The sequence below is a fragment of the Macaca mulatta genome, chromosome 16 (genome assembly GCF_049350105.2).
Source record: "Macaca mulatta isolate MMU2019108-1 chromosome 16, T2T-MMU8v2.0, whole genome shotgun sequence".
NCBI classification, from domain to species: Eukaryota; Metazoa; Chordata; class Mammalia; order Primates; family Cercopithecidae; genus Macaca; species Macaca mulatta.
Window position 1 is genome coordinate 74755781 of NC_133421.1, and position 14951 is coordinate 74770731.

At 40.9% G+C, this 14951-nt stretch overlaps 1 protein-coding gene across 3 annotated transcripts in view; it reads right to left on the reverse strand.

Annotated features, from left to right (window-relative positions):
• Positions 1 to 6492: 6492 nt before the first annotated feature.
• The window catches only part of GNA13 (G protein subunit alpha 13), a 47990-nt gene continuing 39531 nt past the window's right edge, over positions 6493 to 14951 (reverse strand). For all 3 annotated transcript variants that reach the window (XM_077972525.1, XM_015120126.3, XM_015120128.3), the window contains 2 exons: positions 14596 to 14646; positions 6493 to 10585 (listed from right to left, as the gene is read on the reverse strand). In XM_077972525.1, coding sequence (XP_077828651.1) covers positions 10013 to 10585; positions 14596 to 14646 — 624 coding nt within the window. In that variant the 3' untranslated portion in view covers positions 6493 to 10012. The remainder of the gene's footprint in view (positions 10586 to 14595; positions 14647 to 14951) is intronic.

Genomic DNA, 14951 nt, shown 5'->3' on the forward strand with positions numbered 1-14951 from the left:
AAAAAAAAAAAAATTAGCCAGGTGTGGTGGTGCATACCTGTGGCCCCAGCTACTTCAGAGGCTGAGGTGGGAGGATCAGTCAAACCTGGGAGGTCAAGGTGGAAGTGAGCTATGATTGTGCCACTGCACTCCAGCCTGGGTGGCAGAGTGAGACCCTATCTCAATAAATAATAGTAATAATAATAATAATATTAATGTAGAATGATTTAAGTGCCCTGAAAAAGCAATAACATGGGATAAGTACTCAGAGAAAGAACTGCTTCTAGCCCAGGATGTATAGCAATTGGGAAAGCCTCCTTTGAACTAGTCTTGAAGGATGAGTAGGGTTTGCCACGTGGCAAACAGAACAAGAGAGGTGTCGGGCAAAGGAGCCATCTAGTTTAGCTGGAGTGGAGGAAGCTGGAAGGGAAGGCCGGTTAGAAAAAGGTTGATGCAGCTGGGCACAGTGGCGCACACCTGTAATCTCAGCACTTTGGGAGGCCGAGGCGGGCGGATCACAAGGTCAGGAATTTGAGACCAGCCTGACCAACATGGTGAAACCCTGTCTTTACTAAAAATACAAAAATTAGCCAGGCATGGTGGCGCGTGCCTGTAATCCCAGCTACTGGGGAGGCTGAGGTGACAGAATCGCCTGAACCCAGGAGGCGGAGATTGCAGTGAGCCAAGACTGAGCCACTGCACTCCAGCCTAATGACAGAGTAAGACTCTGTCTCAAAAAAAAAAAAAAGAAAAAGAAAGAAAAAGGTTGATGCTGGGTCCTGAATGATGTGGATGCCATGCAGGGAGTTTGAACACTCTTCTGTCTCATGCACTACAGAAAGGAATAATGTCCGGTATTCCCGTGTTGGATTAACACTTCTTATTTCCCTTAAGTTGGGCATCCGGCTCTTCATCTAGAATGTATTTCCTTTTTATATTGATGTGTGGCATCTTCCCCCAGACTATAACCTACTACAAATGCAAGGATTGCCTGCAGAAAATTAGCCTTCATCTGTAATTTCATTAATAGAGCCAATCTGTGGGTGCTGTGAGGTTCATTTTTTCTTTCTTTCTTTCAAGATGGAGTCTTGCTCCATCGCCCAGGCTGGAGTGCAGTGGCGATCTCGGCTCACTGCAGCCTCCACCTCCCAGGCTCAAGCGATTCTCCTGCCTCAGCTTCCTGAGTAGCTGGGACTACAGGCACATGACACCACACCTAGCTAATTTTTGTATTTTTAGTAGAAATGGTGTTTCACCATGTTGGCCAGGCTCGTCTCAAACCGTTGACTTCAGGTGATCCACCCGCCACGGCCTTCCAAAGTGCTGGGATTACAGGTGTGAGCTACCAGCGCCCAGGGAGGTTGATTTTTTCAGAATAAAATTTCAACTAAGTCTGATGGTAAAATCAGCTAGTTAATCCCACAAAACTTACAAGAACTGGGGATTTTCCACGTAGAGTAACAGGAAAGTAAAACGAAACAGCAACTTTTTCTCCCCTCAAGGTCAGCAGTGCTTGGCCTTCAGTTCATCTTATGTTCCTTCTCCCTTTCACGAGTTGGCAGGGGCAGAAAATCAAGCGTGTCTAAAGCTGCAGTGTAGGTCATTACGGAAGAATCATCAACTTGATAGCTTCTGTTTTCCTACCACGAACATTCATGGGGAAAAGAGAAATCAACATACTCCTCCACTCAGTATAAATGTTAATTCTGGACACAACTTCCCTCAGTATTCTTGTGGCAAACAGAGAAGCTGAACACAGCCTCCTTGAATGGCTAATTTGTATCACATACTTGTTTGAGCCTTTTGTTTTCTTGGTGTACTTCAAAGAAAAAGGAACACTGTGAAACATTCTTGCACAGCATTTGCATGGATACCCCTTACTCCAACCACAATACCGTATTTCAGAGGCCCCACTAATTTCTGAGGAAAAATTACAGCGTGTACTTTTATTTAATTTATTTATTTATTTAGAGCTGGAGTCTTGCTCTGTTGCCCAGGCTGGAGTGCAGTGGCACAATCTTGGCTCAATGCAACCTCCCCATCCCGGGTTAAAGTGATTCTCCTGCTTCAGCCTCCCGAGTTGCTGGGACTATAGGCGTGTGCCACACCCAGCTAATTTTTGTAGTTTTAGTAGAGATGGGGTTTCACTGTTAGCCAGGATGGTCTCGAATTCCTGACATCAGGTTACCGCCTAGGCCTCCCAAAGTGCTGGGATTACAGGCGTGAGCCACCGCTCCTGGCCTTTATTTTTAATTTTTTTTGAGATGGAGTTTTGCTTTGTCGCCTAGGCTGGAGTGCAGTAGCACGATCTTGGCTCATTGAAACCTCTGCTTCCCAGATACAAGCAATTCTCCTGCCTCAGCCTCCCAAGTAGCTGGCATTACAGGCACCCGCCACAGGTCCGGCTAATTTTTGTATTTTTAGTAGAGACATTGTTTTACCATGTTGGGTAGGCTGGTCTCAAACTCCTGACCTCAAGCGATCTGCCCACCTTAGCCTCCCGAAGTGCTGGGATTACAGGCGTGAACCACCACGCCTGGCCTATAGCGTGTATTTTAAAACACTGCCCTAGGCCATCTGTTTTTTGAGAATTTGCCAAATTTCCCAAGTCACCAAAACAGACCTCTGGTTTAACCTGTAAACCTTTAGTTTCCTACGTTCTCAGGACCGAAAAGTCTCCCTTTTCTTTTCTAACAACCCACTCTGTGGGCAATGAAACAGGTCATTTTGGGAGAGCATCCTGTACTGACACGACATCCCACGGTGCCAGTTAACCGGGATTGTGCCCACTTTGCTACACGAGTTTGTATTCTTCCTTTTTACACAGATAAATATCCCCTTGTTCCAACAATAGCATAAAAAAGGGTGTTTTTGTTTTTTAAATGACCTCTTGGTTTGTTTGGGGATTCAAATGCTCAAGTGAGTCTAGTTTCAATTTTTAAAGATCTTAAATCTCTCCCAGAAAGACTTCAATGACCTGTTTCCAAAGTCACAGATTTTTAGATATTAATAGTTAGACTCAAAGTCCAAATTTTCTATTCCAGTTTCTCGAGATCAACATAAATTTCATGTTAGAGGTGGGAACCTGGAAAATAATTTTTATTTGCCGGAGAGGTTGGAGCCAGAGCAGCCAGGAGTACAGTCATTAATTTCCTCACACCTGCTTTGCAACACCAAGAGAAAGCCCTTCATTCTGTTTAGGGGAAGAAAAGTACAAGCACAGCTTTCTCTATCTGTCTATTTACTTAGAGACAAGGTCTGGATCTATCACCCGGGCTGGAGTGCAGTGGCCCGATGTTGGGTCACTGCAACCTCCACGGCCTCCCGAGTAGCTGGGGGACTACAAGCTGATGCCACCATGCCCACCTAATTTTTGTAAAGACAGGATTTCACCATGTTGCCCAGGCTGGTCTCAAACTCGTGAGCTCAAGTGATCCACCAGCCTTGGCCTCCCAAAGTGCTGGGATTACAGGTGTGAGCCACCGAGCCCAGCCATAGCTTTCAATACATGCCAGTTGAGAAAAGGTGTAAACATGCCAAAAGTGATTTGACAACTGCTAACTTAGCAGAAAGTGTAGAGGGAAAAGATGAGTAGCAACCACAGAAGGTGCACTTGATATGATTTGATGAGAATACTTTTATCTCTGTGGCTCCCAAACCCACAACCCAGTCTTTTTTTTTTTTTTTTTTTTTATACAGAGTCTTGCTCTGTCGCCCAGGCTGGAGTGCAGTGGCCGGATCTCAGCTCACTGCAAGCTCCGCCTCCTGGGTTTACGCCATTCTCCTGCCTCAGCCTCCCGAGTAGCTGGGACTACAGGCGCCCGCCACCGCGCCCAGCTAGTTTTTTGTATTTTTTAGTAGAGACGGGGTTTCACCATATTAGTCAGGATGGTCTCGATCTCCTGACTTTGTGATCCGCCCGTCTCGGCCTCCCAAAGTGCCTGGATTACAGGCTTGAGCCACCACACCTGGCCCAACCCAGTCTAATCAAGTGAAAAACGCCAAATTTCAACAGAGGGAGATTCTACAAAACACCTGACCAGTACTCTTAAAAACTGCCAAAGTCCTCACGCCTGTCATCTCAGCAATTTGGGAGACCGAGGCAGGCAAATCGCTTGAGCTCAGGAGTTCGAGACCAGCCTGGGCAACACAGCGAAACTCTGTCTTTACTAAAAACACAAAAAGTAGCTGGGTGTGGTGGCGTGCACCTGTAATCCCAGCTACTTGGGTGGCTGAGGCAAGAGAATCACTTGAACCTGGGAGGCAGAGGCGGCAGTGAGCTGAGATCGGGTCACTGCACTCCAGCCTGGGTGACAGAGGAGTGAGACCCTGTATCAAAAAGAAAAAACAAAAATAAAAAACACCTGCCAAAGTAATCAAAAACAGAAAGTCTGAGAAACAGGAGTCTGTTAATTACCAAGAAGAGCTGAAGGAGACATGACAAGTAAATGTAACGTCGTGTGCTGGATGGATCCTGGAACACAAGTAAGACATTAGGGGAAAACTAAGGAAATAAGAACAAAGTATGGGCTTCAGTTAATAACGTTATCAGTATTGGTTCATTAATTATGACAAATGTAGCAAAGTAATGCAAGACGGTAACTACGGGAACTATTATAAGGGGTGTGGAGTATAGGGGAACTCTGCACTGTCTTCAAATTGTTCTGTAAATCATAATCTAATGTAAAGTTTATTTTTTTAAAAAAAGATGAGTGGTCAATGTTGGTTTGTCTCCAAACGTTAATTACAACAGACGTAACAGAATTATTAATACTGTCGCAGCTGGATGAACTGAGCTCAGGTACACCCTAATACAGTTTCAGCGGCCATAAGAGCAGAGAAAACAAGTGGTTTCTCTTCCCCTATTCCCTTGTCAAAATATATTAAGTGGCTGAGAACTTCCTTGGAAGAAGTCCACATCTCCATTTCTAGTAAGAAGTTTCTAGACTAATATTCAAGCCAAGTGGTGCTGGGATTCTGCTGAAGTAGATTTCTGTGCTGTAACTCGGTCTCTAGATGAAACTTTTGCTTTCAAACTTTTAGCATCTGCTTTACGCTTTACAATTACCAAACTGTTAAATAACATCATAGTATTGAATCATTTACAAATGTTTATTAAATGTAATTTTTACAAAGCAAATATTAATAGCAAGAGGCAAATGTTTTGCAAAATATGTACAAAAGTAAAAAGCTGTCATGAACTAGCAACTCATTTTATAAAATCAAACCATTCTTTCCACTTTTAGACCTCCTTTAGAAATAATTTATTGCCCATCCTGAACTAAAGCACTGACAAAAAAATTTACAATTATCAGATAATGTGCTTAGTTCCTGGAAAGTTATAAAAAGACATATGTTTAAAAAAAAAACAAAAACAAAAAAAAACCCCTAAGCCACAAGTATTTTATAGAGCTAATACAAATCATGTTTAGTTAGGTACAGTATCTATGGGGTTATTACAAAATATACTTTCTAAGGCTTCTTGTGGTCAATGAGCTCTCAGCAGAGTAGAGTAGTTTAGAAAAGCCATTTCAAACATTTTGCGGTTCTGCCTTCAAGTAAGAGGTAAAAGGTAAATGGCACAGTTCGTTGCACTGTTGCATATACTTTGCAAGGATTAATCTCTACCCCTTTCTTTCCTAGTACCATCAAATAGGCATGATTAAGGACAAATTTATCATTTACTATGGTAAGAAATATTATAAACAAGCTTTCTTAATACAAACCAAAGTCACATACCAAGTAAGTAGTATATGACTTTCAGTAATATTCACTGACTGAAAATTCATGCAGTGAGTCCCAGCACACGCTGATCCATCTGTAAACTTCCATCATCAACAGCAGATTTGAGTAAGTCACAAAACTCTCCTTACCAAGCCACAAAATACTGCCGTATCATTCATGCTTTCAAAACAATGTTCCATATAAGCTCTCGCATTTGAAACCAGATGGTTAGACCTGAACGCTGCAAGAGTGAACATAACTTAAATGCTAACTATACATTCAAGTACAGACATAAGAATGCTAGTGGTACAAACACTGTACTCCAAATAATGCTGTTAATCACCTACCAGCCTAAGGCTAGTATCTACTTGATGGAACCTGAAAAAGCCATAAAGTCCAACTTGTTTAAAATGTTCAGACTTAGACTTACACTTCAAACTCTAGTATACATTTACTAAGCCCTAACCTCGTACCATAAAAAAATGGGCATGTGCTATATTTGAGACATGCAGACACACCCGCACCCACCCAATCTCTCCCCTCCTGTTTACTAGACTGAAAAGCCACCCTGTATCCTATCCTCAAAAACAAACAAACAAACAAAATCAGTGCTTTTAGTCAAGCAGCACAACACAAGGATGGATCATCTGTGATTAACAGAAGTGAACACCTTGAAATGATGGCAGAGAGACAAACTAAGTACTAAGATTTCTAAGTGAAAAAGACATGAGCAAAACTTCTGGTCTTAATTCCTCAAATAAAACTAAAATAAATGAAATGGTAACAGAGTGACTTTCTCTAAATTTATTAGGGAGTTTGTTACAAACGTTTGGGCTTTACAGGCACGATTTCATGGATTCAAACAAGAAATTAACACTGATATTTAGCCTTCTCATGATATACACAGAAATAACATTGCTACAAACTGCAATGGAGAGAATCTTGTTTCAAATGGCTTGGTTTGGGGTTTTGTCTAAATGTATCATTATATAATGAAAGCACCAATTTGAGGGTTTCTCAAATAGTGATTTGAATTTTAGGACATAACAGTATAACATGGTAACTTTACTCTTCGTATATAAATAAGGCATAATCGGATGTGTAATAATGCTGAAAATACATTTTATCAAAAGCATAAATACAAGTATTTGGGTACACATTGAAAGTTAGGACTTACCCATTTCTTCTCACAAAAAACGATACGGGCATATGGTATCTGTTGAATCTAAATCAGCACTTCTAATCATTTCTGGTATTAAGGTGATCTTATTTCCTTCTACTTTAAACCAACCACTGCCACCAATTGAATAAGGATTTCCCTAAACAGCCTCAATTTGAGAGACTAACCAGAGGACCTTCTCTATGCAAATTACATGCCAATACACCTTAAAATAAGACAAAGTGAATGATTTGTTTCATTCTACATTTGCTTTCTTTGGTTGCAGAGCAATCCAGTGCCCTTTCCAGATAATAAAACTGCAATGAAGATTTCAGTTTAATATTTGGCAGACAGCAACTATGGAGGTTATTAAAAATATTAAAGGGGCAGAGGCATGCTTTGAATTACTCACATTTTCAGAAAACATTTGACAAAACCCTTTATAAAAGTTATGGTCTAAATTTGTTTTATAAGGCAACTGTGTATACATTTCTTCAAGGTCAATGAAGACACTTGTGTGGTATTTCTTCAGAATTAAATGAGAAGGCATTCAGATTTAAGAACAGAATGTAATACAGGATTAGGCACATTTTATTCCAAATCATAACCATAAAGATTTAGAATATCAAATACATCAAAGAACTTTATATCCAAATTACTTTTTTAGAGACTGGGGTAAGTTGGCATAGTGAAAATTATGAGCACCTTTTCAATTCTGTTCACTAAATTTCATCTCTCTCTCCCTATAGTGGTATTTCAAAAGGATTCTATTTTCATGATATAGGTATAAGACTCCTTTCACATGGTTTGAAAATAAAACATATAAAAAAAATGTGGACTACAGCCTTTAGATTTAACTTAAAGTTCTACTGACTGTCAAAACAAGCCCAAGTTGAATATAAGTAATTCACTGCCTCAAAATATAGTCTAGATTTTAAAAGAATGTTGATTCTGAGACATTACATGCAGCAGGGAAGAAAACTGCAAATGCCCAAAATAACACGCTATCTATTTGGTGTTTTAACACTTCTTGGTGGTAAGTCAAAAGGGGGAAACTTGGTGATTTCTGCTTTGTCTGGCAATATCTATGGTTCATATCACAGATCTTAATTATGACTTCAGTAAGATGAAGTGTCCTCTTTCTATAGGCATCTAACTTGAGCCCTCACCGGAGTCAAATGTTTTGGCCATTCAATTTGCTAAATGTATGGGTAAACTCTCCACTGAACAGTCCAAATGTTACTGTGCACACATTCCGATATTCATCAGCACTGCCGTTATGTTAACTTTGTGAATTTCAACAATGTATTCTTTTTGGCAAGAAGCACTAGATGTAGAACTATTCAAATATGCATGAATGATACCATGAACACCTGCATCACGGTGCCAGGCTACGTATGTGTAGCTCATGTATTACCATGGCATGAAAACACTGGAAGTTATATGGATACAATGATAGTGGAAGTTCAAATGTGAGAAAAGTCAGGTATGTCAAGAACAATCCCTGGTTAGTTTACTGAAGAGCCCCACTCTCGTATCAGACATCAAGACAGAACAGCCACTGACTTAGAAAGGCTGGGTGATCCATAACGACCAATCTTTCAAGGACCAATAAAATACCTGAGTACACAGTCAGCTATACAGTAAAACGACAGATATCACAGTCTTAAAATTTTCAGGAAAAGTAGAAAAGCTGTCAGACTTTTCAAGCTGTTGCCAGCCTTGGACTTCTGTTTCTCTGATCTAACTGTAACACTACATACAGCCTACAAGATAGTATTTCAGTACTGCAAAGCAGCCATTCTGATGAGTTCACTATGAATGTATCTGCAATCACAAAGCTACTTCATCGACACATTTTAATTTGGTAAGCAGTGGGGGGGGGGGTGTCAATGTAATCATCTTCAGGTGCGAACTAAAAAAATTCCTACTTATCCTTAGAAGCATCCTTAAAACATTTAAAATATACCTCAAAAAAGCTGGACTTTCATAAACAACAATTATACAAATGTATACATACTGTATCTTTTAGAGACACACCAAGAATGAACAGGAATCTCAAATAATGCCTTCTTGAATAGTTTGACAGAAAAATACTGCCCTTGGCAAGCTCCAAATAAACAAAACAATCCCACAAATGCCACAGTGTGGAGCTGATGGGACTGGACAGGACAGCAAAAGATATCTAGATGTTTGTGATGATACACAATGATTTCCTACAGTAAGGACTGGTCTTTACTGACCAACTGAGATAGGGCTTAAAAGTCAACTATATGACATTCTGGAACAGGTTAAGTTTATTTAGAGAGTTCTGTTACCAAGTTGCTTGCAGTTTTTAGTTGCTGCTATGGCCAGAATGTTTCACATATGGTACATTAAACTACATGATAATTAAATATGAGAAAGGCAAATGCTATTTCACTCATTACGTTTGACCAAAACACGGTAAATAGCATTTGCTTGCCTTTTGCTCTCCCGTACCACCTGTGAATTCTTCATCAGCATCAGACCAAAGACCTTATGTAAACTTGAAAACACGAAGAACATTACCTTCAGAAACACAGAAATCTAAAAGCAGAACAGCTGTTGTGTACACAAGCAATTAAAACATGAAGGCTAAACCTTCTATGAATCTACAGAATGCCATTTCTTAGATCAAACTTTTTTCTAATAGCCCTTACAAAATGGGAGGTCACCACAGAGTTAGGCAACAAGTGGCACTGCTGTGTGTAAGGCGGACAGAAGATACCTTACTTGCTTTGGAACTGAATATTCCTAACCTCATCCCTACAAGTAGTTAAGGACACCTTTGATACTTGGCACTGCAGGAGAATTCAGTTTGAAAAGTAGAATAATTTAAAGCCTGAAATATGCCTAGTCTGAGGTCAGCTGGGAAGTTTTAACCGGACTTGAATAGAAGCCATGGTGAAACAGATCAAAGCCTGCATTACAGCAAATCTTGGCGATGTGTCACTCAACAGCTTTCAGCCACAAACCAAAGGCCGCAGAAAAAGTACTAAGATTTTCAAGAAGTTAAACATAGAATTAAGATTGTTCTAATTCTGGTTGTAAACTGCTATTTTAAAAAACAAAACAAACAGAAAACATCAAAAACACAAAAAGATATTAAAACAGCAAGTCTTTTGTACATCACTGTAGCATAAGCTGCTTGAGGTTGTCATGCAGAATAGTATCCTTCACATCACGGAAAACAAGGCGGATGTTCTCCGTATTGATAGCAGTGGTGAAGTGGTGGTATAAGGGCTTCTGCTGCTGGTCCCGGCGTTTGTTCCGGAAACATTCCACCAGGAATTTTTGGACGTCTCTTAAGCAGTGGGGATCCCCTTCAAATTCTAGGAAATAGTCTTTGATGCTCACAATTTGCACCTTCTCCTCAAGCAAGTCTGTCTTGTTTAAGAACAGAATTATGGAGACATTGCTGAAAACCCGGTTATTGACGATTGTTTCAAAAATGTTCAGAGACTCTGTAAGGCGATTGGTCAGTCGATCTTCCATAAGCACCTGGTCAAATTCACTTGAGGAAACAAGGAAAAGTATTGATGTGACACTGTCGAAACACTCAAACCAACGTTTCCTTTCTGATCTCTGACCACCTACATCAACCATTTTGAAAGGAACATTTTTAATTTCAAAGTCATATTCATGAATGCCTTTGGTGGGTCTTCTGGCAAGCAGAATATCTTGTTGTGATGGAATATAATCCTGGAAAAGGAAAAATTGTTTTATACTTAGCAATCCAGAAGTAATTCGAATTCTTAATGGACTACTAACTGGACTAGTGAATAGATATGCAACAAAATGACCTTTTAAATGACATTTTCAGATAGATTATGTTTACTATAAAATGTTAAGACTAGTCAGACATGGTGGCTCACGCCTGTAATCCCAGCACTTTGGGAGGCTGAGGCAGGAGGACCACTTGAAGCCAGGAGTTTGAGAGTACACTGAGCAATAGAGCAAGACCCCATTTGTGCTCCCCGCAAAAAAGCCAAGATACATTAAAATGTTAGCAGGATGGGTTCAAAATTTACTACAAATGGCCAGAATCTACTTGTTTTCATCCTCGCAATACTACTCCAAATTTAAGCTGAAGTCTTATCAATTGTTCTCACTCGCCCTCACTGCTATATATCTACCTGCAATTTTACTCCCCACTATTAGCCACTCTTGGTTCTAGCCAGAGTGATCTTCCTGTCTGCATATCCACCTTCTCCACACTGCTCCTTGCTCATCTATTAAAAGCCATGGGGGTTGGGTTCGGTGGCTCACACCTGTAATCCCAGCACTTTGGGAGGCTGAGACAGGCGGATCACGAGGTCAGGACATCGAGACTATCCTGGCTAACACAGTGAAACCCCGTCTCGACCAAAAATACAAAAAAAAATTAGCCAGGTGTGGTGGCGGGCACCTGTAGTCCCAGCTACTTGGGAGGCTGAGGCAGGAGAGTGGCGTGAACCCGGGAGGTGGAGCTTGCAGTGAGCCTGAGCTGAGATCACGCCACTGCACTCCAGCCTGAGTGACAGAGTGAGACTTCGTCTTAAAAAAAAAAAAAAAAAAAGCCATAGGATCTGATTCCAGTGCCAATTCACAAGGATCACTCCCTAGTTCCAAGTTCTGCCCACCTCTCTCTAACCTATTCTAAAAGTTCCTTTACTGTGCAACCCCACTCACAACTTAGAACTTCTATGTTTTCACTGCTGCTGTATTACGTGTGAAAAACCCTTTCTCTCCTATAATTAACTATGTTCCAGCTTTCTTACTTATTGACCCAAGAACTCAAACTAGTCACTTACTCTGAGTGCCAGCACCTGTGTCTGTGAAATGGAGGTGATCACACTTGGCCTGTCTACCTGGGAGGGAGGGCTGTTGCAAGGATCAAATGAGCTCTTCTCTGCACTCTTGGTCAGTGAACTGTAAGACCCCGAACAAACAGAAGCTGCTGGTCACACAAGTCACCAGCTACTCTGTGATGGCACACTTCCTTATGCAATGTAACTGGTTCTTCCTTCTTAGTCTAGCATTTTTCCAAAACTACAACACAGCTTTCTGGTACTACATGGGCAGAACAGCTAATATTTATCATCAAGGTCAAAATATTTTAAAAATCAAGGCAGGATTTAAAACAATGCTGACCGTTATTCACAATGCTGCACTTTATGCCTTTCTGAATAGTGTAATATGATTTTGAAATTTCATTACAACAAGAATACTCACTGTCTCAAAATACTGCAATGGAATTAAGAACATATATATACATACTTTTTTGAGATGCAGACTTGCTCTGTTGCCCAGGCTGGAGTGCAGCTCACTCCAACCTCCACCTCTTGGGTTCAAGCGATTCCCCTGCCTCAGCCTCCCGAGTAGCTGGGACTATAGGCGTGCACCACCACGGCCGGCTAATTTTTTGTATTTTTAGTAAAGATGGGGTTTCATCATTTTGGCCAGGCTGGTCTTGAACTCCTGACCTCAAGTGATTTGGGACGCCTTGGCCTCCCAAAGTGCTGGGATTATAGGCGTGAGCCAATGCGCCCAGCCAGAATTAAGAATTTTTAAAAAGTAGGTGGGTTCTTAGCTACTGGCAACCAACAGCCATTCATTAAATAACCCTAGGACTCAAGTGTTAGCTTTTGCATGTTTTCTTCTAGCTTTTGTATACACGCCTACTTTACTTATAATCAGCATATGCACACAATGTTCAGCCTACCTCTACGTTTTTGCTTAATATTTTGTGAACTGCTCCATATGCTGATACAGTCATACCTCATTTTACAAGACAATCACATAGACCAAACGCATTCATGTGTTGTACTTCACATGAACATTCCCCTACTAGTGGTCATTAAGGTTGTTTCCAATTTTTAGCCATAATGAACAGAAATACTGCAATTAAAATTCTCAAGCACATTATTTTTTCTTTTTTTCTTTTTTTTTTTTGAGACGGAGCCTCGCTCTGTCGCCCAGGCTGGAGCGCAGTGGTGATCTCGGCTCACTGCAAGCTCCGCCTCCAGGGTTCACACCATTCTCCTGCCTCAGCCTCCCGAATAGCCGGGACTACAGGCGCCTGCCACCACGCCCGGCTAATTTTTTGTATTTTTAGTAGAGATGGGGTTTCACCGTGTTAGCCAGGATAGTCTCGATCTCCTGACCTCATGATCCGCCCACCTCGGCCTCCCAAAGTGCTGGGATTATAGGCGTGAGCCACCGCGCCCGGCCTATTTTTAATTTTGGACTATTTCCTAAGATTAAAATAATCAGGGATACGATTATAAGATTAAAGGTTACAAACATTTTAATGACTCTGGATACTTAACACCCAACTGCTTTCTAGAAGGCAATACCAATTTACAGCATACACCTACACCAGCTCCTTCAGAAACATGCTGGCCCTGAGCTTTGAAAAAATATAATTCCATAAAAATAAAAAGTTCTCTATTATTGTCTCTATTAAAGCTAACAATCTAGTTGGCAATCTAAAGGCTGCTTCACATGAAGCGCAGAACTTCATGTAATCAAGTGCTAAATAGTCTGGCAGAGCAGAGTATGTTGATTAGGACACACTCATACCAGCTGTGTGAAGACGACATTTGCCTTAAGAGGAGGCAAATGAAGCTGCACTACATTTAGAGAGTTAACAGATGACTCTAAGGCAATGATTTTCAAAATTTTCCTAAACAGCAGAAACCTTTCTCCCAGTGAACTCTTCTGTGTACGTCCAATACGGAGGTCAAACAAGCGGAGCTGCTCTGCTTGCAGTGGGCCCCGCTGGCCACAGCGCCAGCTTAGAGCTGCCGGCTCCGAGGAATACCTACAGGAAAATGACAAACTCTCTTTCCAAGGGCGACTCCTCCTACCTCGTGGAGTCTCTTCAGCAGGCCTTCAGAATCTAGCCCTCCTGCTCCGTAACTCAACACAAAGGGGGCATGAATTCGAAAATGTCATTTGTCAAAAGATTTGGAAATCAGTCAGCCCACTGTGTTCTATTTCTGTTTACAAACAAAACACCCAAAGACACTAAAGTATAATAGATAATGCACAATATCATTTTCTTTTTTTTTTCTTTTTTTTTTTTTTGAGACGGAGTCTCGCTGTGTCACCCGGGCTGGAGTGCAGTGGCCGGATCTCAGCTCACTGCAAGCTCCGCTTCCTGGGTTTACGCCATTCTCCTGTCTCAGCCTCCTGAGTAGCTGGGACTACAGGCGCCCGCCACCTCGCCCGGCTAGTTTTTTGTATTTTTAGTAGAGACGGGGTTTCACCGCGTTAGCCAGGATGGTCTCGATCTCCTGACCTCGTGATCCGCCCGTCTCGGCCTCCCAAAGTGCTGGGATTACAGGCTTGAGCCACCGCGCCCGGCCACACAATATCATTTTCAAACATAAACTTCTTTCTCTAAACAGTTTTACTTCCAAGAAATAGCAGATAAAGCATTCCTCAAGAAAATGGTAGAGACCTGGACAGTTAGAGGGAGAAAAAAGTGTCATGATTAAACAATATAAATATTTTCATTTTGAAAAAATAAAAATCATTCAATTTTCTGAGCTACCAATCACTCTAAATAAAGCAGGGAAGAATGAGAATGCCATCACTTGGAAAAAAAAAAAAAAAAGAGAGAGAGAAATAGTTTAATACATAATTTTTCTAAATTTCCTAACATCGATATCCTGACTTCTGCTTTCAAACGGCACTAAACATAAACATTCAGTTTAAACACTTACTGGTTCTCCAAGTTTATCCAAGTTATCCAGGAAATATTTTACAGATTCACCCTAAAAACAAGAAGAAAACAAATAGTTATTAGGGCTTAGAAATGGAAGATCTTGTTACAACAGTTTATATTATACTGTCTAGTTGTATACTTAACCCAAACAGACTTTGTTTAGTCACCAATTTCAGACAGCTAACCTTCCTAAAAACATATAAAACGTCTGTTCTGTCACAGAATGCTATATCTGCAAAGGCAGGCTGATTTCACAAATGCTTTATAGCATCAATATCCCAAGTGATCATCTATTTGGACAGAATTACACGCATGCTTTTTGCTATAACTATGTACCCACAGCGAAGACATATT